The sequence below is a fragment of the Castor canadensis genome, chromosome 1 (genome assembly GCF_047511655.1).
Source record: "Castor canadensis chromosome 1, mCasCan1.hap1v2, whole genome shotgun sequence".
NCBI classification, from domain to species: Eukaryota; Metazoa; Chordata; class Mammalia; order Rodentia; family Castoridae; genus Castor; species Castor canadensis.
In genome coordinates this window covers 202,126,814-202,151,167 of record NC_133386.1, presented here as the reverse complement: position 1 = coordinate 202,151,167, position 24,354 = coordinate 202,126,814, and the positions used below count along the sequence as shown (strand labels likewise).

At 51.8% G+C, this 24,354-nt stretch overlaps 3 protein-coding genes across 5 annotated transcripts; 1 reads left to right on the top strand and 2 right to left on the bottom strand.

Moving 5' to 3' along the window:
* The first annotated feature begins 102 nt into the window (after window positions 1-102).
* On the top strand, window positions 103-10,748 carry Naaladl1 (N-acetylated alpha-linked acidic dipeptidase like 1). The gene is made up of 18 exons (XM_020164783.2): window positions 103-824; window positions 908-1,080; window positions 1,163-1,284; window positions 1,614-1,736; window positions 4,227-4,510; window positions 4,604-4,708; window positions 5,346-5,431; window positions 5,554-5,673; window positions 7,731-7,816; window positions 7,900-7,963; window positions 8,060-8,127; window positions 8,274-8,365; window positions 8,450-8,540; window positions 9,241-9,322; window positions 9,400-9,573; window positions 9,649-9,736; window positions 9,847-9,939; window positions 10,173-10,748. The coding sequence occupies exons 1-18, from the start codon at window positions 640-642 to the stop codon at window positions 10,357-10,359; spliced, it is 2,223 nt and encodes a 740-aa protein (XP_020020372.1). The 5' UTR covers window positions 103-639; the 3' UTR covers window positions 10,360-10,748.
* Window positions 10,749-10,782: 34 nt separating this feature from the next.
* On the bottom strand, window positions 10,783-13,707 carry Sac3d1 (SAC3 domain containing 1). 2 transcript variants are annotated; one of them, XM_074048960.1, is made up of 3 exons: window positions 13,608-13,707; window positions 12,839-13,419; window positions 10,783-11,355 (listed from the first exon to the last, which is right to left on the bottom strand). In XM_074048960.1, exons 2-3 carry the CDS (start codon window positions 13,410-13,412, stop codon window positions 10,853-10,855), a joined length of 1,077 nt encoding a protein of 358 aa, XP_073905061.1. In that variant the 5' UTR covers window positions 13,413-13,419; window positions 13,608-13,707; the 3' UTR covers window positions 10,783-10,852. The 2 variants fall into 2 exon arrangements, with proteins under 2 accessions (XP_073905061.1, XP_020020374.1); XM_020164785.2 differs by having other exon boundaries at window positions 12,839-13,653.
* Window positions 13,708-14,084: 377 nt separating this feature from the next.
* On the bottom strand, window positions 14,085-23,832 carry Snx15 (sorting nexin 15). Of its 2 annotated transcripts, XM_020164786.2 has the most exons (8): window positions 23,584-23,824; window positions 19,563-19,598; window positions 19,233-19,353; window positions 17,998-18,113; window positions 17,752-17,899; window positions 17,327-17,470; window positions 14,875-15,132; window positions 14,085-14,609 (listed from the first exon to the last, which is right to left on the bottom strand). In XM_020164786.2, exons 1-8 carry the CDS (start codon window positions 23,680-23,682, stop codon window positions 14,503-14,505), a joined length of 1,029 nt encoding a protein of 342 aa, XP_020020375.1. In that variant the 5' UTR covers window positions 23,683-23,824; the 3' UTR covers window positions 14,085-14,502. The 2 variants fall into 2 exon arrangements, with proteins under 2 accessions (XP_020020375.1, XP_020020377.1); XM_020164788.2 differs by lacking the exon at window positions 14,875-15,132 and having other exon boundaries at window positions 23,584-23,832.
* Window positions 23,833-24,354: the final 522 nt, after the last annotated feature.

Here is a 24,354-nt window from a genome sequence, read left to right as displayed (position 1 = left end):
AGCTATTTCTACAGATTCCATCTTGCTTAATGAGGACAGCACCACAGTAACTTTGTTTTCTTTTTCTGGTGGTACTCAAGGCTAGGCAGGCACTCGTCACAACACCAGAGCTTTGTGAAGTAGATCCTCTACCATCCCCATTTTACAGCTAGGAAAACAAGCTCAGAGAAGCTAAGTGAATTGTGCAAGGTCACATAGCTTCTGTCTAGCAAGATAAAATTTGAATTCAAAGTCTGTTCAAGCAGATAGGGTTCGCTGTGCCAGAGACAGAGCGACACTAAGGAAGACACAGGTGGTGACGTCGGGCAGTCAACAGGGCCCTGCACTAGACACAGGAGCTCTGAGTCCTAGGCTTGGTATGGTGTCTGTCGTAAGGGGAAACCCTGGGTGAGACTGTTCCCTTTCTGGATCTCGATGTTTCTGCGTTGTCTTGGTGCCCTAAGAGGTCATTTCCAGGTGAACCATGCAGAATGGGGTCCATGTGACAACTCCTCGCCCTCACTTCAGGATGTCCCCTCACTTTCCTGCTACTGGGGGCAAAAGGGCAGCACTACCCATGTGGTAATGGTTAACCAGGCCTGACACCCCATCTATAAGGAAGCCCAACCAGGGCTGCCCTGCTGGCTGAGTCTCCACGCCATGCAGTGGGCAAAGGTACTAGGGCTGGTGGTGGGCGCTGCTGCCCTGTTGGGGCTGGGGATCATCCTGGGCCACTTTGCCATACCCAAAGCCCCCAGCACCTCAACTCCCCAGGACCTGGACCTGGAGATCCTTGAGACTGTCATGGGACAGCTGGATGCCAGCAAGATCCGGGAGAACCTTCGGTGAGAGGCGGGTCTGCCGGTGCCCCCTGTTGGCCAAAGGCCCTCCCTGACATGGGTCCTGTCCCCTCCTGTCCACCCTGCAGGGAACTCTCCAAGGAGCCGCACCTGGCCTCCACTCCCCGGGACGAGGAACTGGTGCAGCTGCTGCTGCAGCGCTGGAGGGACCCAGAGTCAGGCCTAGACTCGGCCGTGACCTCTACGTATGAGGTGCTGCTGTCTTTCCCCAGCCAGGAGCAGCCCAACCTCGTGGAAGTTGGTAAGGTCCTGCCCAATCAGGGCAAGCCTGGAGGTGGTGGGGGTCCTGCTGGGTCCAGCCCTGGCTCTGCCTCCCTCCTCAGTGAACTCCGATGGGAACATCCTCTACTCCTTCCAACCGGGTGAGGAGAACGTGACCGGAGAGCAGACAGGGCCCGATGTGGTGCAGCCCTACGCTGCCTATGGTCCTCCTGGAACCCCGCAGGTGGGCTTGGAAACCCCCTCCCCCTGCTCCTCCTGGCTCCAGCCCAGGCTTCTCCCCACTCTGACCCAGGGGCATCTTAAGTGGGGCTCAGCACCCCCCTTCACTGAATTTCCACACTCCCTTGCTATTCATTTCCTCCCTTTGCTAGTCATTCAATAAACTCTAGTGGCCCTTGTTCAAGGTCAGACCAGTTACAGGGTACTTACATCTCTGGGTGAGTTGGAGAAACCAAATCTAAATCCTTCCTCCTGCTACCCAGCCTTCCTATCCCTTCCCCCATTGCCTTTGGCTACACCCAGCTCCAAGGATCTCCCCCTTCTTGGGACTAGGGTCTCCTTGTCTACGCCAATCAAGGCACAGAAGAAGACTTCAAGTTGCTGCAGTCACAGGGCGTCAACCTCACAGGCACCATCGCTCTGACTCGCTATGGGGGTGCTGGGCGCAGGGCCAAGGTGAGGAGCCCCCATCTAGGGGCCTGGGTGGGAGAAGGGCCAGCTGTGGACAGGAAGAAATGAGGGAGGGAAAGGCAGCCAGTGTCTAGTGGTGAGCCAAGCCACAGGCTTGGGACAGATCAGGTCAGCTGTGATCTGTGTTCCTATGAGAACTTTACCCCACAGATGGGCTGTGTGCCCTCAGGTGCCTCCCATAACCTCTCTGAGCCTGAGGAAGTAAAGGGATGGGGAAACCTTTCAGCTTTGGGATTCCGGAACTCCAAGCCTTCCTGAAATATTTCTTTTTATTTTTAAAAAGTTTTCTTTCTTTCTTTCTTTCTTTTTTGTTTTCTGAAATAGTTCTTAATATTCAAAATAAATTCTTTGTGTTGCCCCCATGTGCCTTCCTTTTCCTTTCCTTTTTCTCCCTCCCTCCCTTCCTGCCTTCTTTGTTCTTGTGTGTGTGTGTGTGCTAGGAATTGAACTCAGAGCCTCACGCATAAGCACATGCTCTGCCACTGAGCTGTAGCCTCAGCCCCTGCCATTTTCTTTTCTTTTTTTTTTTTTTTTTTTGGTACTGGAGTTTGAACTCAGGGCCTACACCTTGAGCCACTCCACCAGCCCTTTTTTGTGTTGGTTTTGTTCAAGATAGGGTCTCGAGAACTATTTACCGGGCTGGCTTTGAACCCTGATCCTCTTGATCTCTGCTTCCTGGACAAGCTAGGATTATAGGCGTGAGCCACTGGTACCGGCTACATTCCATTTGCTTGCAATAAAAAATTTTCCAGGCTGGGGGTGTGACTCAAGTAATAGAACTCCTGCCTAGCAAGTGCAAGACCCTAGTGTTATATGTCTATGGTTTAAAAATTTAAAAAAATAAATATAAGAAGGTTCAGAATGAGAGGGAGAATGGGGAGTTAGTGTTCAATGGGACGGTTTCAGATATGCAAGATGACAAGTGTCCCATGGATGGAGGGTGGTGACAATTGCCCAAAAATGTGAATATATTTAATGACACAGAACCAGACACTTGAGATTGTAAGATAGTAGATTTTCTGTTATGTATATTTTATCAGTGTTTTCTTTTTGTTTTTTTTTTTTGTTTGGAAAGTGCCTGTGATAAAAGCTAAGGATAAAAGGAGAAGAGAAGAGCAGGGAGGGAAGAAGAGGGGAAAAAGAAGGAAAAAAATCAGGGAGGGAAGACAAAAAGAAAAATATGGGTAAAAGGAAAAAAGAAGAACAATCATAGTGGAAATAAGATTATAAAATTTCCAGTTTTAAGGGCCAGGCATGGTGGCTCATGCCTGTAATCCCAGCTACCTGGAAGACTTAGGTAAGAAGATTGAAGTCTGAGGCCAACCCTGGGCAATGGCTGGAGACCCTGTCTGAAAGATAACTAAAGCAAAAATGGCTGACAGAGTGGCTCAAGCAGTAGAGTGCCTGCCTAGCAAATGTGAGATCCTGTGTTTAAACCCCAGTACTACCAAAAACATAAAGAGTAAGAAAAATTCCAGTTCTAAAAAGAGAGGGTATTGATTGAAAAAGTTCTCCTCTGGCATCAACCTCCAAACACCTAACCACTCTCCCCACTTAGCTTATAAACCCATCCAGGGTTTTCTTTCAAAAGAAGCATATGTAACACATATTCTTATGCCTCCGAGCCCCACAGAGGCTTTTTCACATAAAAGCAGCCCACTGTTTCCAGCTGGGCTTTTTTCACATCCTGGAAATCAGTGCACAAACTGCTCAGCCTCCAGGGGGCTGGGACTCCAGGTGTGTGGCACCGTGTATGAATCTTTTTTCTTTGTTTTAAGGGCATTGTTTTGTTTTTACTATAATAAAATATGCATGTCATAAAAGTTATCATGTTTACCATTTTGTTTTGTTTGGTTTTGATGTAGTGCTAGGGATCAAACTCAGGACCTTGCTCATGCTAGGCAAGCACTCTCCACTAAGCTGCACCCCCAGCCCAGTTACCTCAACTCTCCTTCCTGACCCTGTAATTCACGTGTGTTCTAAATACCTCCTAAAGTGGAATCACAGCATGTTTGCCTTCTGTGTCTGGTTTATTTCACATAGCCACATGTCACATGTCTTTATGGTTCATTGAAGTGTGTTGGAACTTTATTCCTTTTTAAGGCAGCACAATATTCCATTGTGTGTATATACTACTTTTCATCCATTAATGAATACATGGGTTATTTTCACCTTTTGGCTATTGAGAATAATGCTCCTATGAACATGTGTGTGCCTGTATAACATGTTCTTTTATATAGCTGCATAGCATTCCATCTCCTTTTATTTAATCAGACCCCCTGATAGGCATTGGCTTGGTTATGTCCAACAGTCTTTTGTGGTCAAAGATATTACTGCCATAAAAGTCTTGTGCAAACATTATCTCACCCATGGGAAGATAGAGCAATTCTAGCTTCCATCTGGAGGGGGGTGAAGAGGAAGAAGACATGGTTGTCCCATCCCTGCCTGACACATAGCTTCCTCCGTCTCCCGCAGGCTGTGAATGCGGCCAAGCATGGGGTTGTTGGGGTGCTGGTATACACGGACCCTGGTGACATCAACGACGGGCGGAGCTTGCCCAATGAGACCTTCCCGAACTCCTGGGGCCTGCCTCCCTCGGGAGTGGAGCGAGGCTCCTTCTTTAAGTATTTTGGGGATCCTCTCACCCCCTACCTTCCAGCTTTCCACTCTTCATTCCGCCTAGACCTTAACAACATCTCTGGAACTCCCCCAATTCCTGCCCAGCCCATTGGCTTCCAGGATGCCAAGGACCTGCTCTGGTGAGCCAATGCCTGGGTCCCCTGCCCATTGGGCTGGCCTGCAAAGGCCAACACCAACCCATATGCACTGAAGGGCCTCCTTTTCTTCCCCAGTAACCTCGGTGGTGCCTCTGCCCCAGTTACCTGGCAGGGGGCGCTGGGCTGTGTGTACAAACTGGGACCTGGCTTCCTGTCGGATGGAAACTTCCCAGAAGACAGGTGAGCTGGATCTCCTGCCCCTCTCTCTCCCCTTCCCCAATTCTCCCTTTTGCTTCCCTGGGTTTTCCCTCTTCCCACCTCAAGGACTGGCCTTCTTCTTCCTTCTCTCTCTCAGTCCCTCTCTGGCCCCAAAAAATCTGTGTCCTCTTTGGGGGAAGTCCAAGATCACCTGGGGTATCCCCTATTCCTCTGTCCCTCTCTACTCTCCAGTCATTATTTCCCTTGAACTTGCCAAGATGGGTCCCAAGTCAAGGCTTCATTCACTCCTGGCTGGTGTTAGCCTCCCCACCAGCAGCACCCCTGGCCACCAGGTGTCTCCTCCTCTCAGGCCCTGTTCACTTCCTTGTGGTCTGTTTTGGTAAGGAGATAGAAGCCCCTGGAGAGAGCTGGTCCTGTCTGTGTCTCAGTCATTGTGCAGACTTAGTAAGATGTCCCCAAGAAGTACTTAATAGGGACCAACAAGGGAAAGAGGTCTTAGATTACAAGGGCTGGGCTCTAGCCTTCCCCCTGCCTTTCTTGGTCCTTCTGGGCAAGTTACCTGATCTTGACCCCTTCCCTCTCTGGGCCTGTTTCTCCTGCATTGGGTAGGAGATAATGGACAGAGACAAGCCTCTTGTCATACCCATCGCCTCCCTAGCCAGGTAAAAGTGAGTATCTACAATCACCTGGAGCTGAGGAACTCCTCTAACGTCCTGGGGATCATCCGCGGGGCTGTGGAGCCTGGTGAGTCCCTTTGCACTGGGACTTGTCCCTGCCCTCCCTCCGCAGCCTCCTCAGGCCCTGCCCTGACCACAGCCAGCCTGGCACACCTTGTCCTCCAATCACTTGACTGTTCCTCTTGCCAGACCGCTATGTGCTCTATGGGAACCACCGAGACAGCTGGATCCATGGAGCTGTGGACCCCAGCAGTGGCACTGCTGTCCTCCTGGAAATTTCCCGCGTCCTAGGGACCCTGCTGAAGAAGGGTGAGGTCCCTCTGCTGGTCCAGGGTCTCTGTCTCCTCCTTCCTGAGCTCAGGACACCCTGTTCCACCCCCTCTCCCTCATTCCCAAGGGCCCACCTGGGCTAGGCCCAAGGGTACTGGAAACAGACTCAGGGAAGGAGTCTGGCCCAGCTAAGGAGGCTGAGCAGGCAAGTATAGCCACAGAGCAACGCAGCCCCACTGGGGAGTTTGGAGTTTGCTCATGGGAAGCTGGGGGATTGTTCTCATCCAGACAGCAGCAGGATGGAGAGGCGGGGCGGCTCGTGTGACAGGACCAGTTAGGGGTCTTGTTACCCTTCTCTTCAGGCCTTGGAGTTACTGGAGGTCTTGGGCCAGGATGGGGAGGGAAGAGGCTGCTGGTCTGAGCTCTGTGGGCTACTGAGGGGAGGAAGAGGATGATGAGAGGGCTCTGGTCTGAGCAGAATGGGGCCAGAGGGCAGACCTGGGGAAGAAGGGAATTCAGAGGGGAGCAGGTGGCTCACATCTGTAATCCTAGAACTCAGGAGGCAAAGAACAGGAGGACTGCAGTTTGAAGCCAATCCCAGCAAAGAGCTCTTGAAAACAAACCCATCTCAAAAGAACCCATCACAGAAAAGGGCTGGTGGAGTGTCTCAAAGTGTAGATCCTGAATTCAAACCCCAGTATTGGCAAAAAAAAAAAAAAGAAGGAAATTCACTACATATTGATTCCTTTTTTCTTTTTTTAGCTTTTAAATTATGGCAAGCTGGGCACCATTGACTCACGCCTGTAATCTTAGCTACTCAGGAGGCGGGGATCAGGAGGACCGAGGTTTGAAGCCAGCCCAGGCAAATAATTCATGAGACACTATCTTGAAAAACCCTTCACAAAAATAGGACTGGTGGAGTGGCTCAAGGTGAAGGCCCTGGATTCAAACTCCAGCACCACAAAAAAAAAAAAATTGTGGCAAAATATGCATAACAACAGCATTTACCAGGTTTGCAATTTAAATTTTTATTTTATATTTCATTTATTTATTTTTGTGGTACTGGGCTTGAACTTAGGGCCTACTCCTTGAGCCACTCCACCAGCTCTTTTTTGTGAGTGGTTTTTTCCAGATAGGGTCTCGTGAACTATTCAGCCTACAGTCCTGATCTCTGCATCCTGAGTAGCTAGGATTACTAGCTGGGAGCCACTGGCTCCCAGTCTTGCAATTTATTTATTTTTATTTATGTATTTATTTATGTTTGCAGTACTGGGGCTTGAACTTAGGGCCTTCACCTTGAGACACTCCACCAGCCCTCCCCCCCGACACGCCTTTTTTTGTGAAGGATTTTTTGAGATAGGCTCTCACCAACTATTTCCCTCTCTCTGATCTCTGCCTCCTGAGTAGTTAGGATGACAGGCATGAGCCACAGGCACCCGGCTGCAATTTAAAATTTTATGTGTTCAATCCAGTGGCATTAAGTATATTTAGGGTGCTGGGCAACCATTTCTACCACCCACGCTACAAATTTTCCTTTTTCATTTGGCTTTATTGGTGTTTGAACTCAGAGTCTGGAGCTTGTTAGGCAAGACACTCTACCACTTGAGCCACTCTGATCGCAATAACGATCCGTAAGGCAAAAGGATTTTCTGGTATGATCGACTTCCGAATCAAGCGATTCAGAATCTATATCCGAGTGACATAGCGCGTGTGTCATTTGGCAAATTTCATCTGTAAAAGTTCTTTAGCTGTCCTTTGTCTTTCATGATCCTGACATTATTTTGTCACATGTCAGTCAATTTAGTTTGTCCCATCAGTTTCAGATTTGCTTTTCTGGCAGGATAAAGTGTGGGGACTTGTAATTGCAGGCATGATGGAGGTGGGACATTCTGGCAGAAAAGACCACCTGACCAAGAGGGACTGGTGTTGGGGTGGGTTGTCACAGAGAGGACAGATCCTCTAGAAGGCCAGGTCCTCCTGTCACAGGCTGCCTCGCCTTTTGTAGCTCTTCCCTCCTTCCCATGTCCCCAACCTTTCCCCTAAGCCTCCCCAGGGTCCCGGGGACCCTGTCCTCAACCCTTCATGCCCCTCCGCAGGCACTTGGCGGCCCCGCAGGTCGATCGTGTTTGCCAGCTGGGGGGCAGAGGAATTTGGGCTCATTGGCTCCACGGAATTCACAGAGGTGAGTGAGCCCCACAGGGCTGCGGATGGAAAGGAGCTTCCGGGGCGCGGCAGCGCTGAACTGAGGTCGCCTCGCCCCTGCAGGAGTTCTTCAGCACGCTGCAGGAGCGCGCGGTGGCCTACATCAACGTGGACATCTCGGTGTTTGGTATGGGGCGGGGCTGGCAGGCGCGGGGCTGACCGGCGTGGGTGGGTAAAGGAAGGGGCCAGGGTCCGAAGAGTCCTCTCTCGGTCTCTCCCACAGCCAACGCTACCCTTCGGGCGCAGGGGACGCCCCCTGTACAGAGTGTCATCTTCTCCGCCACCAAAAAGGTTCAGGGAAGGGGAGGGGCTATGGGGTGGGCGGGGCTACGAGGGTGGGCGGGGCCGGGGCGAGTGGTGGGAGAACCAGAGGTCTGGAGAGTGGGTATAGAGGCTGAGCAGGAGCCAGCCCCAGACTGGAGTCCCCTCTGTGCCAGATTGATGCACCAGGTCGCAGTGGCCTCAGTATCTACGACAACTGGATCCAGTACTTCAACCGCAGCAGTCCAGTGTACGGCCTGATCCCCAGGTGAGCCCAGGGACCAGGCAAGGGGACCTGATGCGCAGAGGGCTGAAGCAGGGTCCCCTAGCATGGCCCTTTCCCTTCCTGCAGCCTAGGTTCTCTGGGTGCCGGCAGCGACTACGCCCCCTTCATTCACTTCCTGGGCATCTCCTCCATGGACCTCGCCTACACCTATGACCAGGTGAGCAGGCACCCCGAGCTCCCTCATCCACCCCCCCCGCCACGCCCACCTCCGTACTGCGCTCCACCAGCCCCTCCAATCCTGCGGGCTGCTCTAGTGTGGCCTGAATCCGGCTGTGCATCCTAGATCAAGTTTCTTATCCTCTCTGAGCATGCTTACTTTATCAAATATAAAATATTGATTGTAAGTTGCACACCCATATTATCCATCATTCAGGAAGGAGAGGAAAAAAACACTGCCCATCGGTTTATAGGATGATGTTGACTGGAAGAAGCATTGAGATCTTAAAATGTAGACAGGGGAAATTTATCTCAGCATTGACTAAATAGATTCACAGTGTTGGTGTGAGGGTGCAAGGAGCGCTGTGGAGTGTGTAGCCTGCCCTCCGTGGTTGATGCTCCAAAACCCTTTCCTTGTGGCTTCATGGCCACCATGCTTCTGGGGATGCAGCTGGGATTCAGTCCCCGGGATCTGCCTCCAAAGCCCTAGGCTCCTCCTTCCTGTGAGACTGGAAACCAGAACCAGCTTTGCCTCTTATTAGCTGGGTGATGCCTCAGTTTCCTCCTCTGTAAAGTGGAAATTCTAGAATCCACCTCATGGATGTGCAGAGGACTCAGAGACAATGCCCACACAGCGTGGCTCATTGGAGCTACACCTCCTTCCCACCCCACGCCCAATCCTTCTGCACCTTTTTCCCCAGAGCAAGACCTCAGCCCGGATCTACCCCACTTACCACACGGCCTTTGACACCTTTTCTTATGTGGACAAGTTTGTGGACCCTGGTAAGGAGGGGGTAGGGGGCATTCCAAGACTGACAGGAAGAGGATGGGCTTAAGACCCAGCCCTGGCCTCCCTGCAGGTTTCAGCAGCCACCAAGCAGTGGCCCGGACAGCAGGGAGTGTGCTTCTTCGACTCAGTGACAGCTTTTTCCTGCCACTCAACATCAGTGACTACAGTGAGACCCTCCGAAGCTTCCTGCAAATGGCCGAGCAGGGTCTAAGGGCCCAGTTGGAGGAGCACAACATCAGGCTGGGTATGGATAGCCCCTGACATTGAGGCCCTGGGAGCCCTGCACTCCCAGGACTAAGCCACCAGATGTCCCCCACAGGGCCTCTGGTGACTGCAGTGGAGAAGTTTGAGACAGCAGCTACAGCCTTGAACCAATACATATCAACACTGCAGAATGGCAACCCTGAGTGAGGATTGTGGGCAGGTGTGGGGAGGGCAGGGTACATCCAGGGAAGGATGTCAAGCTGGCAGTGGGACTGCTGGCTGCAGACTGACTGACAGGTCCTGCCTCCTCCAGCCCGCTGCAGGTCCGGGCAGTCAATGACCAGCTGATGCTATTGGAACGGGTGTTCCTGAACCCACGGGCCTTCCCAGAGGAGCGATACTACAGGTGAGCCTGTCCCAAAGCCCTGGGAGGTGCCTCAGGTTGGGCTGGGCAATGAGGCAGAAGTCAATTTCACTGCTTCAGAGTACAACCCAGCCCAAGACAGTGAGGGAACATGAGGGTCACCCCCCACCTCTCCCTTCAGAGACAGGGGCAGGTAGGGGCTTTTGTGTCTGCACAACAGCTGATGTCCAGGCCTAGCCCTGCACTGACTCTCATCCTGCTCCATTTCTTGTCAGCCACGTGCTCTGGGCACCCCGCACCGGCACTGTTGCCACGTTCCCAGGCCTGGCCAATGCCTACTCCAAGGCACAGGACACAAGCCCCGGGTCTGAAGCTTGGGCTGAGGTGCACAGGCAGCTCAGCATTGTGGTGATGGCTGTGGAAGGTGCAGCGGCAACCCTGAGGCCTGTGGCTGACCTCTGACCCCAGCCCTGACTTCAACTCTCCATTCATTCCACCCCTCCCCTACCTGTTTCTCTGAGGTGTGTCCAGCCTTCCCTGAGGCCAGGAGGCACACAACCAGGGGACTCTTTCAAGCTTCTGAGGCTCCAATGGGGGGTCCTGCCAATTATAGACACCTGAGGGCAATGGTATTCTCTGCTTATGGGTTCTTGGTTGGCAGAGTGGGCTATGGGGGGGGAGGAATACTACCAACTGCTTGTAGTAGTGGGTGGGCAAGGATGAGATGCATAAACCTTAGAGACCACCAAGGCCACCCCTTAGGGACCAGAGAGGAAAAGAGGCCCAGAAAGGATAGGGCCCAGTGCAGTCACTCCCCTCCCCATGCTCTTAGTGTCTCATCTTCCCTTCCCACCCCCCCACCCCCAAATAAATGAAATTCAGCAATCTTATAAAACAAATTTATTTTATTGTCTGGGAATCAGGAAATAGAAACCTAAGGGAAGACTGCACCCCCTCATGCTGGGGCCCCGGGTCTGTGCACACCCTCATCTTCCTCCTCTGCCATGACCACCTCCTCCAGGGTGCGTCCTCTTAGTTTGTTTCCCAACAACACGGTGCAGGTACCGGCGGGGGGTGGCCCTTCCTCAGCATAGCGACCCCTCAGAAACACAACTCTTTCTTCTCCATCCAAGGGCAGCCCATGGGCCTGGCACAGGTCCCGGGCTTCGTGGGCTCCATCCAGGGCCAGCAGGTGGACCATGAAGCCCAGAGGCAAGGTCTGCCCCTTGGGGGTGCTCAGGGCACGAGCGAGGCGAGCCAGGGCTTCGCGGCGGGCACGGCCTACGTGGCCCTGCACGGCGCAGCTCTGAAGGTAGGACAGGGTCCGCAGCAGCCGGAACAGGCGGGCGGCGTTGCCCTCACGGAAGGCAGCGTCAACTGCCAGGGCTACGCGCAGGGGCGGGCAGGCGCGCAGGGCGGCGGGCAACTGCAGAACCTCGTGCAGAGCCTCCACGGAGCCTGCGAGGGGGAAGCCGGGATGAGGATGTCCTGGGACCCCGCCCGCCTCACTTCGCATCCCTTTGCCCCCGCCCCGCTCATCTCTGCTCCCATAGGCTGCAGCCCACAGCTACTAACACCTCCTCTGGCCCTATGACAGGTTCATCTCCTGCCCGTGGTCCCGCCCAACCGCCCACTCTGACCACGCCCATCCACGATGGCCACGCCCCTTCACTAGGACTAACCAGGTTCCCACCATCAGGCCCTTTCAAGACCTGTATCTTTTTTTCTTTTCTTTTTCTTTCTTTCTTTCTTTTTTTTTTTTTTGCGGTATTGGGGCCCGAACTCAGGGCTTTCACCTTGAGCCACTCCACCAGCCCTATTTTTGTAAAAGGTTTTTTTTGAGATAGGGTCTCGCGGAAATTTTTGTCCGCGTTAGCTTCGAACCAAGATCCTACTGAGTAGTTACAGTAGATTACAGGTGTGAGCCACCGGCGCTCGGCCAAGACCTACATCTTTATGAGGTGCCACAGATCCCCTTTAGTCTAGATCCTTCTAACACGGAAGCGGACTTCGTTTAACTGATGGGAGACACAGGTCTGGATATTTAAGGACTTGCCTGAGGCTGTTCTAGAGCTCTTATGTAGTACTGCCTGACCCAAATCCAAGTTTTCAGATTTGGGTGTCCCGCTGTCCTGGCTGCCCGTACCCACAATTTTGGGAGGCGGATCTGTCACACCTTCCTCTGGTCACCTGGGAAGGCCATTCTTCAGGAGACTCCACTCCTCTTCCCTTCCAAGAAGTTACAGACACTGGAGTCTTGGGCCACTTCGTAAAACTGACCCATTAGTGAGTTACGAAGTCAACAGCATTTTATTAAATAGAGAGGGACCTAAAGTCTTGGAACATTTTTTTTTTCAGTACTGGGTAATGAACCCAGGTGCCGGAGCATGCTAGGCAAGGGCTCTACCACTTGAGCTATGCCCTCATCCCTTTTGTATTTGTTTTGGGGATAGGATCTCGAAAATTGGCCATCCTCCAGCCTCCACCTCTAGAATAGCGGAGATTACGGGCTTGAGCCACGTCACGCCTGACTCTAAAGTCTTCAAACTTCTGTGTCTGATATGTTTGTGGCTATTTATTATACGTTCGTGTTACTTTGCACCAGTGACTGGGAATGGGAGTTTTAAAAAAATTTGAAAGTCACTATCTAGGCCAACTCTTTCCAATCCCACCCCCTCCACTTTTGTTATTGAGAAAACTGAGCCCAGAAATGGGAAAGGGCAGTCTCAAGGTCCCATAACCGGAATCGGGTGGGTCTGGTGCATTGACTTTCCTGGACGGTTTTCTATTTCGTGGCTGGGGATGCAACCAGGGGCTTAGCGCATACTAAACACTTGCTCTACCGCTAGGCCACACCCTTAGCCCCTAACGGTGAGAAAGCTCCTTCTTTCCTTTTCCTCCACCGTACCCATTAGGGCTCCCCGCCGCGACCCCGACTCACCCAGGTTATAGAGCAGAAAGAGGCCCTGGAAGGTAGCCTGGCGAGGGTGCGGCCCTGCGCTCCGCGCGTAGCAACGCCGGAGGGAGCCGAAGCCCTCCTGCACCTGGGTCTGCAACAGCACCGGGTCCGCGGGCCCGCACGCCTCTTCCGGCCCCAGCCGCGCTACCACGGCCAGCAGCGTGGCCAGCGCGGCCTCCAGCACCACCGCCGCCTGGGCGTCACCCGCGCTCTGCAGGGCCAGATCCAAACGCACAGCGCGCAAACGATCAGCCACGAAGCCGGCCACCTCCGCGCGGGATGCGTCAGCACTGTCGGCCACCTCGCCCGCCAGGTAGCGCACGGTGGACAGCAGCACCGAGGGCGGACGCAGCTGGCTCGGCGGAGGCCGGGACTTGCCAGCAGCCGGTCGGCAGTACTCCTTCACCGCACGCTGAGGATCGGCGCGGGGCGGGTCCCAGCGGCACCCCGGTGCCACCTCGAAGCGGTGCAGGCGGCGTTCCCTTTCACGCTGGGCGCGCTCGGCGGCCGGGCACATATCAGGGCACATGCCCACGGGCAGCTCATAGCCGGACATGTGTGGGCTACGGGGAAAGGGTGGGCGTTCAGCATCGCTGGGACGCCTGCGGCCCGCGGTTGCATTTTGCGGGAAGTCACACCGAAGCCGGCGGAGACTAGGGAGAGACAGGGCGGGGCCAAGCTGGGCTGGGCCCACCTCCTCGCCCGGTCTCCAGTGTTCCCGCCGCCCGTCCGGCAGCCGCCGCTTTCTCACCGCGTCCCGTTGAGCCGGCCTCCCGAGATGCACTGCGTTGTAGTCCGACGTTGCCAGCACGGATCCTCACACTCAGGCTCCGCCTAGTTCTCCCATAATGCTTCACACTCAGCCGCACCAGCACCGCCCCCTCCACGAACTAAAATTGTAGTTCGGTCACTCCCATGATGCACCGGTTTGTAGTCCTTCTGCAACCAATCGCTGGTCTGAGGGGCGTGGCACCGGCGAGGCCACACCTCCCTTCTGGGCTTTAGCAGTCTGAACCATCACTGTTACCCTTTTCACCCAATTAGCTGACTCTGACAGCTCTATTCTGTCATTCTCTATTGTTTCCCTGTAGATATTCTCCCCATTTTCTAGATCGGGGTCAGCAAAGAGTCAGGTAGAAAATGTCCTATGATTTGCCGGACACAACTAAACTCCGCTGGTGCTGAGTGAATATAGCCACAGGCAATATTAAGTGAATGAGCCTGGTCGTGTTCTGATAAATTTTTATTCATAAACACTTAAATTTCATAATTTCCACTTGTCACAGAATCTTGTTCTTTTGATTTTTCTTTCTAGTCATTAAAAAATGTAAAAAAAAGAAAAAAGGCTATGGGCCTGATCTGGCTGCAATCTGCAGTTAACAGACCCTGGTTCCAGATGGGTAAACTGATAGTTTAGTGACCAGATCTGCTGACAGATTAAGATCAGACAGGCAGGATCACAAGTGTGAGTCTGATTCACAGGAGGCAGGCAGGGAGTGAAAAGTCATTATTTTCTTCATCCTTGGTCCAGTTTCATACAGATATGGCCCCTGAGGCTACAAGACCAGGAGACAGGGCCAGACTCTGGGGAAAGGAGAGGGAGGCTGGCAGTGTGGGAGCTGGTATCCCAAGAAGGGCCCACTCCCTCAGGGCGGTATCTGGGTCAGGTGCCCTTGCAGGATCTCCTCTGCCCGTTTCAAGTACTCAGCAGCCTTCCTCTTCACACCTTCCCGCCGGGCGGGCGACGGGTCACCTGTGGAGAAAGGGTGGCCCCTGCTCTAGTCCCCTACAGTTCACAGAGCATCATAATGTGCTTATCGTCGTGTCTCTCCTCTCCCTTTTATAATTACAAAAACTGATGCTATAAGAGGTCAGAAAAAATCCTGCCCACGGATACACAGATGGTCAGTGAGGAGCAAGGGCTCCTGATCGTTTAATTGCTTGTTTTCCACTTTCCCTTCCCTGCTGTACCATCCGGGACCTTGCACCTGAACCTCCGCCCTCCACTCCCTGCTCACCGGGTACTCCCTGGAGCAGGACATGAACGCCATCTCGGTAGCCCTGGAGTGCCGCAGGGTAGGCGCCTGCCTTCTCATCCTGCAGGGCCTGGGTGATGAGCTCTGTGGCTTGGCTCAGATAAGCAGGGGTGGGCCCTTCGTCCTCGTCCTCTTCCTCCTCCTGCCCTCCTGGCTCCCAGGGTTCCTGGTCTAGCCTTTTGGACTCTACCTGCATGGCTGCCAGCTCACCTACATGGGTGGGGCTGGGACCCGCACCTTCTGCAACAGATAGGGAGGACTCAGGCCCGACTGACCTTTTCTTTCCCAGGGCCCACTGCCCACCCCCAGGCCTCTCCTGCCCATTGGGATACCAATCTGTTCCCAGAGGAGGGGAGTAGAGCCTGGACAATCCCGAAGTCATTTGAGTATAGGAAACCAGATATGTCTGTCTGGTTGGTGGGGTTCATGTGCTTTTGTAAAAGTCTTACCTTCCTAATTCTCTCTTTAGGTACACGTAACTTTAGTAAATCCCTGGGTCACAGGTCCTATTTCCCTCCTGACTCCAGTTGATCTAGAAACCCAAGATTTCCCTCCACAAAGTTCCATTGAGGGATGCTACAGCAACTATGTAGGCCAAGGGCAGAAATGCTCCAAGCCTTGGAATAATCTCAGAATGGATTCAGAAGATCTCAGGGCTTTTCAGGGTGAGGAGGGCAGTGCTGGAGATCAAACCTAGAGCCTTGTGCACGCAGGGCGAGCTCTCTACCACTGAGCTATACCCCAAGTTGACTAGAAACTCGGTGAGTCTTTTGTGAAGAGGCCTTGGTCAGGAAGGCAGAGGAGCATGGAGCACTGTGACACCAGTCCTAGAGAGAGAAGGGGTGGCATCACATCCAACTGGGGAGTCCCGTGAGGCCCCATGCGGAGGCTGAGACCTCCTGTGAGAAGGTAGACACCTTTCTCCCAGCTGGGCCTTCAGCCCTCCCTGTGTTGCACAAAGAGCAGAGAGCAGAAAAAATTGGTGGGGCTCCCAAGTACTTGAGTTCAAGGGCCTAGAGTAAGTGATAAAGAGAGACAGTTGCTGGCTGCTGGACTGCAGGAGCTGATGAAGGCTGGCATAGCACAGCAGGGAGATGGGGCAGCTTCTGGGCACACTGTACTGTCAGCAGCTGGGCAACAAGGACTGGGGAGTTTTCTCATGCGCCAAGTGAATGTCTCATGGGCACTGCCCACAAGGGGGCTGGAACAACTCTTCCCAAATACTGTCCACTAGGTGCCTGTCAGTCACTCAGAGTTTGGATATAACAGCCCTGATGACACCTCTACCTTCTTTACTCTCTCCAGCCCTAGAGGGGCGGGGCAGGGAAGGGAGGAAGGAGAACAAGAAAAGCAGCAGGGCACAGAGGTGCATGTCTGTGGTCTCGGCACTGGGGAGGATCGCTTGAGCCCACAAGTTCAAGACCAGCTTGAGCAAAACAGTGCGATCCTGTCTCAGAATAAAAGAAGAGAAGGGAGAAGAGATAAAAACAAGGATATTCCTCACACCCTCACCGCCATGGCCAGGAGCTGCTCAAGGCTGAAAACTAGATGGAGGGCTGGAAATGTGGTTCAGGTGTTAAGAGTACCTGCCTAGCAAGCATGAGGTCCTGAGTTCGAACCCCAGTACTGCCAAAACAAATCGGATGGACACAAGAGGTTCTGATTCGGACTGGCCTAGGCTTTTCCATCACTGAGGGAGAGACCTCAGGTGCCTGGAGTTGATCAGAAAGCCAAGGAGGTCACCAAAGGGCAAAAAAGAGAAGCCAACAAAATGGGCTTAAAAACATTTCTGGGGAATCAGAAAAGGAACTGTTCCCTGATTATGGAGAAGTGACATCAGTCACTTTTAACACCTCCAGTGCAGTTGTAGCATAACCTTGGTGCACTTCAGAATCCAGTTCTCCTTCCTGGGGGACTGTTAGGTCTCTGGTTTCAGAGCAGGAAGGCACTTGGGACCGAGACCTGCATGGGATTGCCTGTCATCTGTTTTTGGTGGACCCAGGGACCCCAGAGGGCCTCTCTGTGGCTGCTGCTCTGTGAGCCCAGCCCTCATCCTTCTGACCCACAGGCCTCTCCTGTCTTCAGGCTTCCAAGGGAGAAGCTAACATGTCACCCGCACACCCCCCCACACTTCCGCCCATCATGGAGCCCAGCTCTACCCAGAGCTTTCTCAGGGGGAAGAGGCATGGTGGGAAATGGCTCAGGTCCTGCCTCACTGTACAGAGCACCCAGCTTGCTGAGCCAGCAGCCTGGATGGGCTGCAGCATGGGTGGCCCCTGTGTTTCTGCTGGTCATAGAGGCTGCCACCTGGCTGCAGGGCAGTGCTCCCAAGGAGCGGGCACCATTCTCAGGTCCACACAGGTGCCATGCATGCTGGCTGGGGGCCCATCCTCCTCTCTGTCCCAGCCCCCTTTCTGTCTGTCCTGCTCCTTACCTTCCTTGGAAAAGGGGTCGAAGAGGGCGAGCTCGGCCTCAGAGAGGGGGCCTCGGGCAGGGGAGCTGGATGCCTCTTCCTCACTGCCACAGCTGAAGAGAAGATCCAGTGCCTCCTGGGCGGGACTGGATGGTGGGGGATCCGCTGAGGAGATCAGAGGGACAATGATGCCTGCCCTTCCCAGCTTTCAAAACGAAATCACCCTCTCACTCAGTCTTTGCAGCAACTATGTGTGCATGTTTTTAGACAAGCCCATTATTAGGCTATGTGGCAATTTTTCAGACAAGGAAAGTTACCTGTCAAAAGTCCTCAGCAGGTGCATGGTGAGCTGGAACCCGCCCCAAGCTTTTTCATTGAGATCACTGAGTATGGACACCACCTCCCTCCTGGACCCCAGTGCTGCCTCCCTCCTCCCCCTGACTTACCTGGAACCTCCAACTCTTCCAGACCCCTCCTTTCCATAGGGAGTGGCTGGGGCAGCCGGGGTTCATCTGAGGGTGGTGTGGGGACCAGAGGGGGTGGCAGGATGTGCAAATCCCTTGATAGCTCCAAGGGCCGAGTCACCTCCCCACCCTTCGGGAGAGAAAGACCAGTAGAGAGTCAGGGGAGCAACATAGCGGGCAGGGGGGCTTCCCAGGGCCTAGGGAGGTGGGGAGAGCAGGTGCGTGTACCCGGAAGAACTCTTTGAGTTGGGGGCTGTTGTTGAGCGCAGGAATATGCACGGTGAAGCGAAGCAAGTCCTCGGCACCCTTCCGCCGCTCCTCGATGACAGAGGCTTCAAACCGGCCTGCGTCAGTGCCCGGGCCAAGCAGAGGGAGCCAGGAGAGCAGCAGTGAGCACAGGGCTCCCGGCTGCAAGGCCTGCTTTTCCTGGTGTTGCCTGAGAGGCTCTGAGCAGCCTGCTGGCCTCCTCCTGATTCTGCCACCCACCCTCCCAAGGCTCCTGGAGGATCAATCTCCCTGCTCATCCTTTCTTTTCCCAATGTTTACTGAGTACCTGGTTTTGTGCTGGCTTCAGAAGGTGAATGAGAAACTAGGCCTCTGCTCTCAAGGATTTCATATCACATAGATGGGGGGAAGTAATCAACAAGAATCAAGTCATTTCAGATGGCTTTGAGATAATGAGGAGGAAAGCAAGGCTCAGAGAGGGGAAGTGACTGGCCCAAGGTCACACACAGCAAAAAGCATTTTCGCTGTTTTGTTCTGAATATCATGCAGCGCTACCTACTATGCCTTAGTTATTGTGTTGTGGGGCACAGCCTGCCATACTCTCCACTGGCCTGGCAAAGCCTGCCAGCAATGACTCTTCACCTTGCTGCGAAAGAGCATCTTGTAAGTCTGGGACTCCTGTGATTAACAGATTTATGGTCTAATGGCTTCTCTCCAGAGTGGGTCGGCTACAAAAGCCAGTTTGCCTGCATCTCTCATTTGCTCCCTATCTCCTGCCACGTGATGCCCTGCAACTCCTCGGGACTCAACAGGGCCACCACCAGGTGTAGCCCCTTGACTACACCTTGGACCAGAACCATGAGCCAAAATAAACCTCTTTTCTTTATAACTTTCCCAGCCTGTGGCACTGAGTCATCAGCAACGGAAAATGAACGAGGACACAGGCTAAGGTCTTTTACCTTGCTGAGCCTCCCTTACTGAGCCTCCCTTCCCCCATCTTGAAAACAGGGCTAAGAGAGATGGAAGTGTTAAAGGCCCCCCCACCCACAATAAGAGCTAGTCTGCTCTGAGCCTCAGTTTCCTCATCTGTCACATGAAACCACCTCAGAGGGCCATCTAGTTCTCCAAATGTGTCTTTCCCAGATGTAGGCCTCCTCTCCCGAGCCCCCACCAGCCCCAGTGTTCTTTGCAAAACTCTCCCTCCACCTTGAGCCTGAGAGTTTTGCTCTGACACTCACCGAACACCTGGGCGCGTGGGAAAGGCGGGAACTCCTCCAGGCGGCGGAAGAGGTTGCGGTGGGTGTAGGCCAGGTCTCCATGCAGCTTGCGGAAGTCGCTGTACCGCTTCCACACCACCACCTATGGGGCACATGAGACTTGACCTTGGCCAGCAAGGGTGAGAAGCCATCCGTATCCAGTCTGTCCCAGGGGCTGTGAGGAGCTGGGGCAGCACCCTGTCCTGCCAGGGTCAGGACAAAGTGGGGGTGGGCTCCTCCCAGTCACCAGCTGCTCCCTTACTGCTCCAGACCTGGAACCAAGGACAGCACCCTCCTTCCCAGTAGTCTTACCTCTTTGACGTCCTCTGGGTCTTTCTTTGAGACGAACTGAGAAAGAAAAGCAAGAAGCAGGTGAGACCAGAGATTGACATCTGCCACCCTGCCACCCTGTAAAAGTTAGGCATGCCTCAGAGACCTCGCATTCCCCTCAAAGTGACAGCGCTCTTTGGCATCAAGGTGTCCTGAGTTTAAGGAGTTGAATGTAACTGTGAACAATTTTTCTTCATCTGTCGATTGGAAGGATCCTCAAAGGCCTGTCCAGACTGCTCTATCCTTGGCTCAACTTGTTTTTGGCAATACTGGGATTTGAACTCAGGGCTTTGTGCTTGCTAGGCAGGCGCTCTACCACCTGTCAATTAAGGCGCTTTTTGCCTTAATTGTTTTTCAGCTAGATCTTGGTTTTTGCAGGGGTTGACCTGGATCTCGATTCTCCTATTTAAGCTTCCTGTATAGCTGGGATGGCAGATGCACACCACCATACCTGGCTTTTTATTGTCAAGATGGGGTCTCAAGAACTTTTTTTTTTGCCTGGGCTGGCAAAAAGCCTAGATCCTCCAAATCTCAGCCTCCAGATTAGCTAGAATTACAGATGTGAGCCACCACTCCCAGCCTCAGCTCAGCTTTTATCCTAGTTCCTTCAAAGGTCCAAGTTCTTGCAATTTTTTTTTAAGTATTGGGGATTAAACCAGGGCCTTGTACTTGCTCTACCACTGAGCCACATCCCCAGTCTTTTTTGCTTTAGTTTATTTTTTTAGATAGGGTCCCATGCTAACTTTTACCCAGTCTAGCCTCCAGCTCCTGAGTGGCTGGGATTAAAAACACGACCCACGAAAAGAACCTCAAGTCTGTAAAGAAATGAGGTTCTAGCAGGGCATCAGTGGTTCACGCCTGTAATCCTAGCATTGGAGATAAAGTTAGTGGTGGTCCATTTTCAAGGCAAAACAACTAACCCTGCATGGAAAACTACTGTTAACTTGCTTGCGGAGGTAACAAAGCTCCTGCACCTGGGAAATCACAAACAGGATTTTGAGAGGGGTCAACTGACAAGGGAGGGGTAAAATGGGGGGGGGGTCAACCATGATGAAATGAGGAAATGGGTAAAAGCTATGTAAGTGGAAATCAGTGTCACAGGGAGGCCTTCCAGCCACAAAGAAACAAAGGAAGGTGGGGACAACTAAAGTCTGCTTCTAAAATTTGACCAATCCAAAAAGAGACATATTTTAAAATAATCCAATAGGAAACAATAAAACGTAGATGACTTCCAGGAAGATTGTACACCCTGTAGTACTCAGCGAATGAGGAACTGGGGGAGGAGCCTGAGCACTAGGGATAAAATACCTGTTGAAACTCCTCTGGGTGTTCCTGCATACCAGACACTCTATCTTGTAAGACCACCATTAAAGTTTGGCTTCTGTTGTGTTTCATGTTTTTGAGTCCATTCTTTGAGTTTGGGCAGGTGAGCATATTTCTCAGACTAGCAATTTGGGAGACAGATTGGGAGATTTGAGGTTGGAGGCCAGCCTGGGCAAACAGTTTGAGAGACCCATCTCCAAAATAACTAGTGCAAAATGAAGTGCAGGTGTAGCTCAAGATGAATCCCTGAGTTCAAACCCCAATCTCATACACACAAAAAAATGTGGTGACATATGCCTGTCATCCCAGCTATGAGAGAGGCCATCAGCAGGAGGATTGTGGTCTGAGGATAGCCCTAGGCAAAAAAGAGACCCTGCCTGGCACTGGTGGCTCAAACCTGTAATCCTAGTGACCCAGGAGGCAGAGATCAGGAGGATCTGTTGGAAGCCAGCTTGAACAAACAGATGAATATCCATCACAAAAAAAGGACTGGTGGGGTGGCTCAGGATGTAGGCCCTGATTTTGAACCCCAGTACCACAAAAAAAAAAAAAAAGAAGAGACCCTATCTGCAAAATAACCAAAAGCAGTAAGGGCTGAAGGTGTGGCCCAAGTGGTATAGCACTTGCCTAGCAAATGCAAGGCCCTGAATTCAAACCCCAGTACTGCAAAAATAAATACATAAATTAAATAAAGTGAAACAAAAATGCATTCAGAAATAAAGTAGACATGTGAAAAAAGCAAGATGCAGAATGCCATCAGGTGTAAACAGTAATGAAGTGGACACATATATTTGCTTGTAAACATAGAGTGTATTTGCAAGGAAAAATAAGAAACCAGTAGCAATGGTTCCTATGAAGAAGAGGTCTGGGGAAGTGAGCAAAATTATTTATAAATTATAAAAATATACCAAACTCGGGCTGGGGGTGTAGCTCAGTGGTATAGCACTTGCCTAACATTTAGGTCCTCAGTTCCAACCCCAACACCAAAAAAAAAAAAGTATATATATATATATATACCATATATATATACTATATATATAATTATTACATATATAAAATTTTTTTTCACACACACACACATAATGCATGTGACTTGCTTTGAAACCAACAGGAAGACATATGAGAAAAGGTCTTCCACATCCTTCCTTCCCTCCAGCTCATTTTCCCAGGGACAATCTTATTCTTTGTAATTTTTTTGGCCTGGGAAAGACATTAAAAAAGATGGGAAAGCACAGCCTTTTAAAACATCCACTTTGGAAGCTTTTTTATCTTTATGTTTTGCTTCACTTTAGTATTTACTAATGTACCAGTTTGGCAGTTGCCCAGTTGAAAAATCTTTTTATTTATTTATTGGCAATACTGGGGTTTAAACTCTGGCTTCACACTTACTAGGCAGTTACTCTACCACTGGAGCCAACCAGCTCTTTGTGCTCTGGTTATTTTGGAGATAGGGTCTGGACCATGATCCTCCTATTTTAGGATAGGATGATAGGTGTAAATCACCATGCTCAACTTTTTTCCATTGAGATGAGGTCTCACAAACTTTCTTGCATGAGCTGGCCTAGAACCTCGATCCTCCCAATCTTAGCCTCCTGTGGAGCTGGGATGACAGGTGTGTACCTCCATGTCCAGCTATCAAATGAGATGGAGTCTGGAGAACTATTTACCCAGACTGACCTAGAACCTCAATTCTTCGGATCTCAGCCTCCCAAGTAGCAAGGATTATGTGAGCCTGGGCTGGCGCCCAGTTGAAAATTATTATTATTATTATTATTATTATTATTATTATTGCGGTACTAGGGTTTGAACTCAGGGTCTACACCTTGAGCCACTACACCAGCCCTTTTTCGTGATGGGTTTTTTTCCAGATAGGGTCTCACCAACTATTTACCCGGGCTGGCTTTTAACCTCGATCCTCCTGATCTCTGCCTCTTGAGTAGCTAGGATTATAGGCGTGAGCAACCAGCGCCCGGCTGCTGAAAATTCTGTAAGAACACAAAATGTACACTAAAAGGTCTTCCCCCAACTGTCCTCAGAGATCTGGTTCCGCTCCCTGGGGCCTCCACTGTTAATCGGTTCTTGAACATCATTCTGATTTTTTAACTATTTTCATGTCTCTATACAATGAGATTATAATGTTATTTCCGCCAACTTCAGTCTTATCTATTGACCTACTGGGGCGACCGTGAAGATGGAGACTTACTCCTAAAGTCCATTTGAACTGTGTGAATTCTTTAAACCACAGACGTGTATTTTTTAATCAAAATATTTAAAACTCTTTAAAGGGTTTTTACTTAAGTATAAAACAAACCAATGAATAAAGCTCCAAGGGACTGGAGAACTAATACTTGGTCTAAATCAGAGTTTTCATGTTAATGAGATGTTAATGACGCCCAGATGACACGCGTTGGGCTTGGACTCACACACCTGGTCAGTTGGGGGGGGAAAAAAAAAAAAAAAAAAATCCTGCCGTCCACGCCCTTTTAAAAAAGACTGAGCCCGCCCTTGGCCCCGCCCCCCAGATAGTGAAATTCGCAAACGAAGGTTCCTCAGACTCCTCTTAAAGGGGAAATCCATTTCTGTCGTCCAAAAAGAGAACTTCATGCACTACCTTGCCTTAAGGTAAAATTAGGACCCTGTCTACTTAAAAGGGTAAGGTCCCCGCTGGTCCCCACCTCACCTGAGCGGTTACTTTGTACTCGGTGTAGCCCTTGGGATGGGTCCTGGGGTCAGAGACTGTGTAGTGCCGCAGGAAGTCATCCTTCGCCTGCCGAGACATGACAGCCAAGCAGGAGCGGAGCTGACAGCCGGCCTCCACTCCCTCCGCGTCGCCCCCACCCCTCGGGTTCGGCCTCTGCCAGCAGCCGCCTGGCCTGGGCCTGCGCGCTTCTCCTTTTGGTCCAGGGAGCTGGTCGCAAGTGACGCCACAGTTTTTGGCCGCGACCTGTGGCCAAGGGAGCGTCTAAAAAGTTCGCTGTCGTTGATAAAGCGTAAACTCAGGTAGCGGGAGAAGTAACTTGGTTTTGGCCCCTCCTCCTCTTTGTGGGCTATTGAGCCCCTCTCTACCTGAGCGTAAACCCACCTCACGGACCTCCCTTCTTCCCTGCTTCCCTTCTTTGATCCATCCGCTCAGCTTTTGAAAAAAAATAATTTTGGGCTGGCTGGGGTCTGGATGTTATCCAGACTGGCCTTGAACTCTTAGGCTCAAGTCTACCTACAGTCACTCACCACCGTGCTCAGCTCATGCAATCCAACTTTTTTGTTTTTCCTTTCGTTTTTTTCTTGCACCCAACTTTTATTGTGTCTAAAATGTGACAGACAGAACCGAATCATTTTCCTGTCTCCCCCAAGGATTTGCTAATTCATCTTGTTTTGAAGAGTTGGGAAAGCAAAAAGAATGCCTGTGAAGTAGGCTGTTAGCGGCCCTAAGTCACAATGCTTACTAGGTGTT

Bases quoted from the DNA above. Each gene is read 5' to 3' on its own strand.
- Naaladl1 (XM_020164783.2), top strand. From the start codon at position 640: ATGCAGTGGGCAAAGGTACTAGGGCTGGTGGTGGGCGCTGCTGCCCTG. The intron at 825-907 runs GTGAGAGGCGGG...TCCACCCTGCAG, and splicing joins AAGATCCGGGAGAACCTTCG to GGAACTCTCCAAGGAGCCGC. The intron at 1,285-1,613 runs GTGGGCTTGGAA...TCTTGGGACTAG, and splicing joins GTCCTCCTGGAACCCCGCAG to GGTCTCCTTGTCTACGCCAA.
- Sac3d1 (XM_074048960.1), bottom strand. From the start codon at position 13,412: ATGTCCGGCTATGAGCTGCCCGTGGGCATGTGCCCTGATATGTGCCCG. The intron at 11,356-12,838 runs GTGAGTCGGGGT...TCCCCCTCGCAG, and splicing joins CTTTCTGCTCTATAACCTGG to GCTCCGTGGAGGCTCTGCAC.
- Snx15 (XM_020164786.2), bottom strand. From the start codon at position 23,682: ATGTCTCGGCAGGCGAAGGATGACTTCCTGCGGCACTACACAGTCTCT. The intron at 18,114-19,232 runs GTGAGTGTCAGA...GCACTGACGCAG, and splicing joins CCCACGCGCCCAGGTGTTCG to GCCGGTTTGAAGCCTCTGTC. The intron at 14,610-14,874 runs GTGAGCAGGGAG...CTTTCTCCACAG, and splicing joins CCTGCTCCAGGGAGTACCCG to GTGACCCGTCGCCCGCCCGG.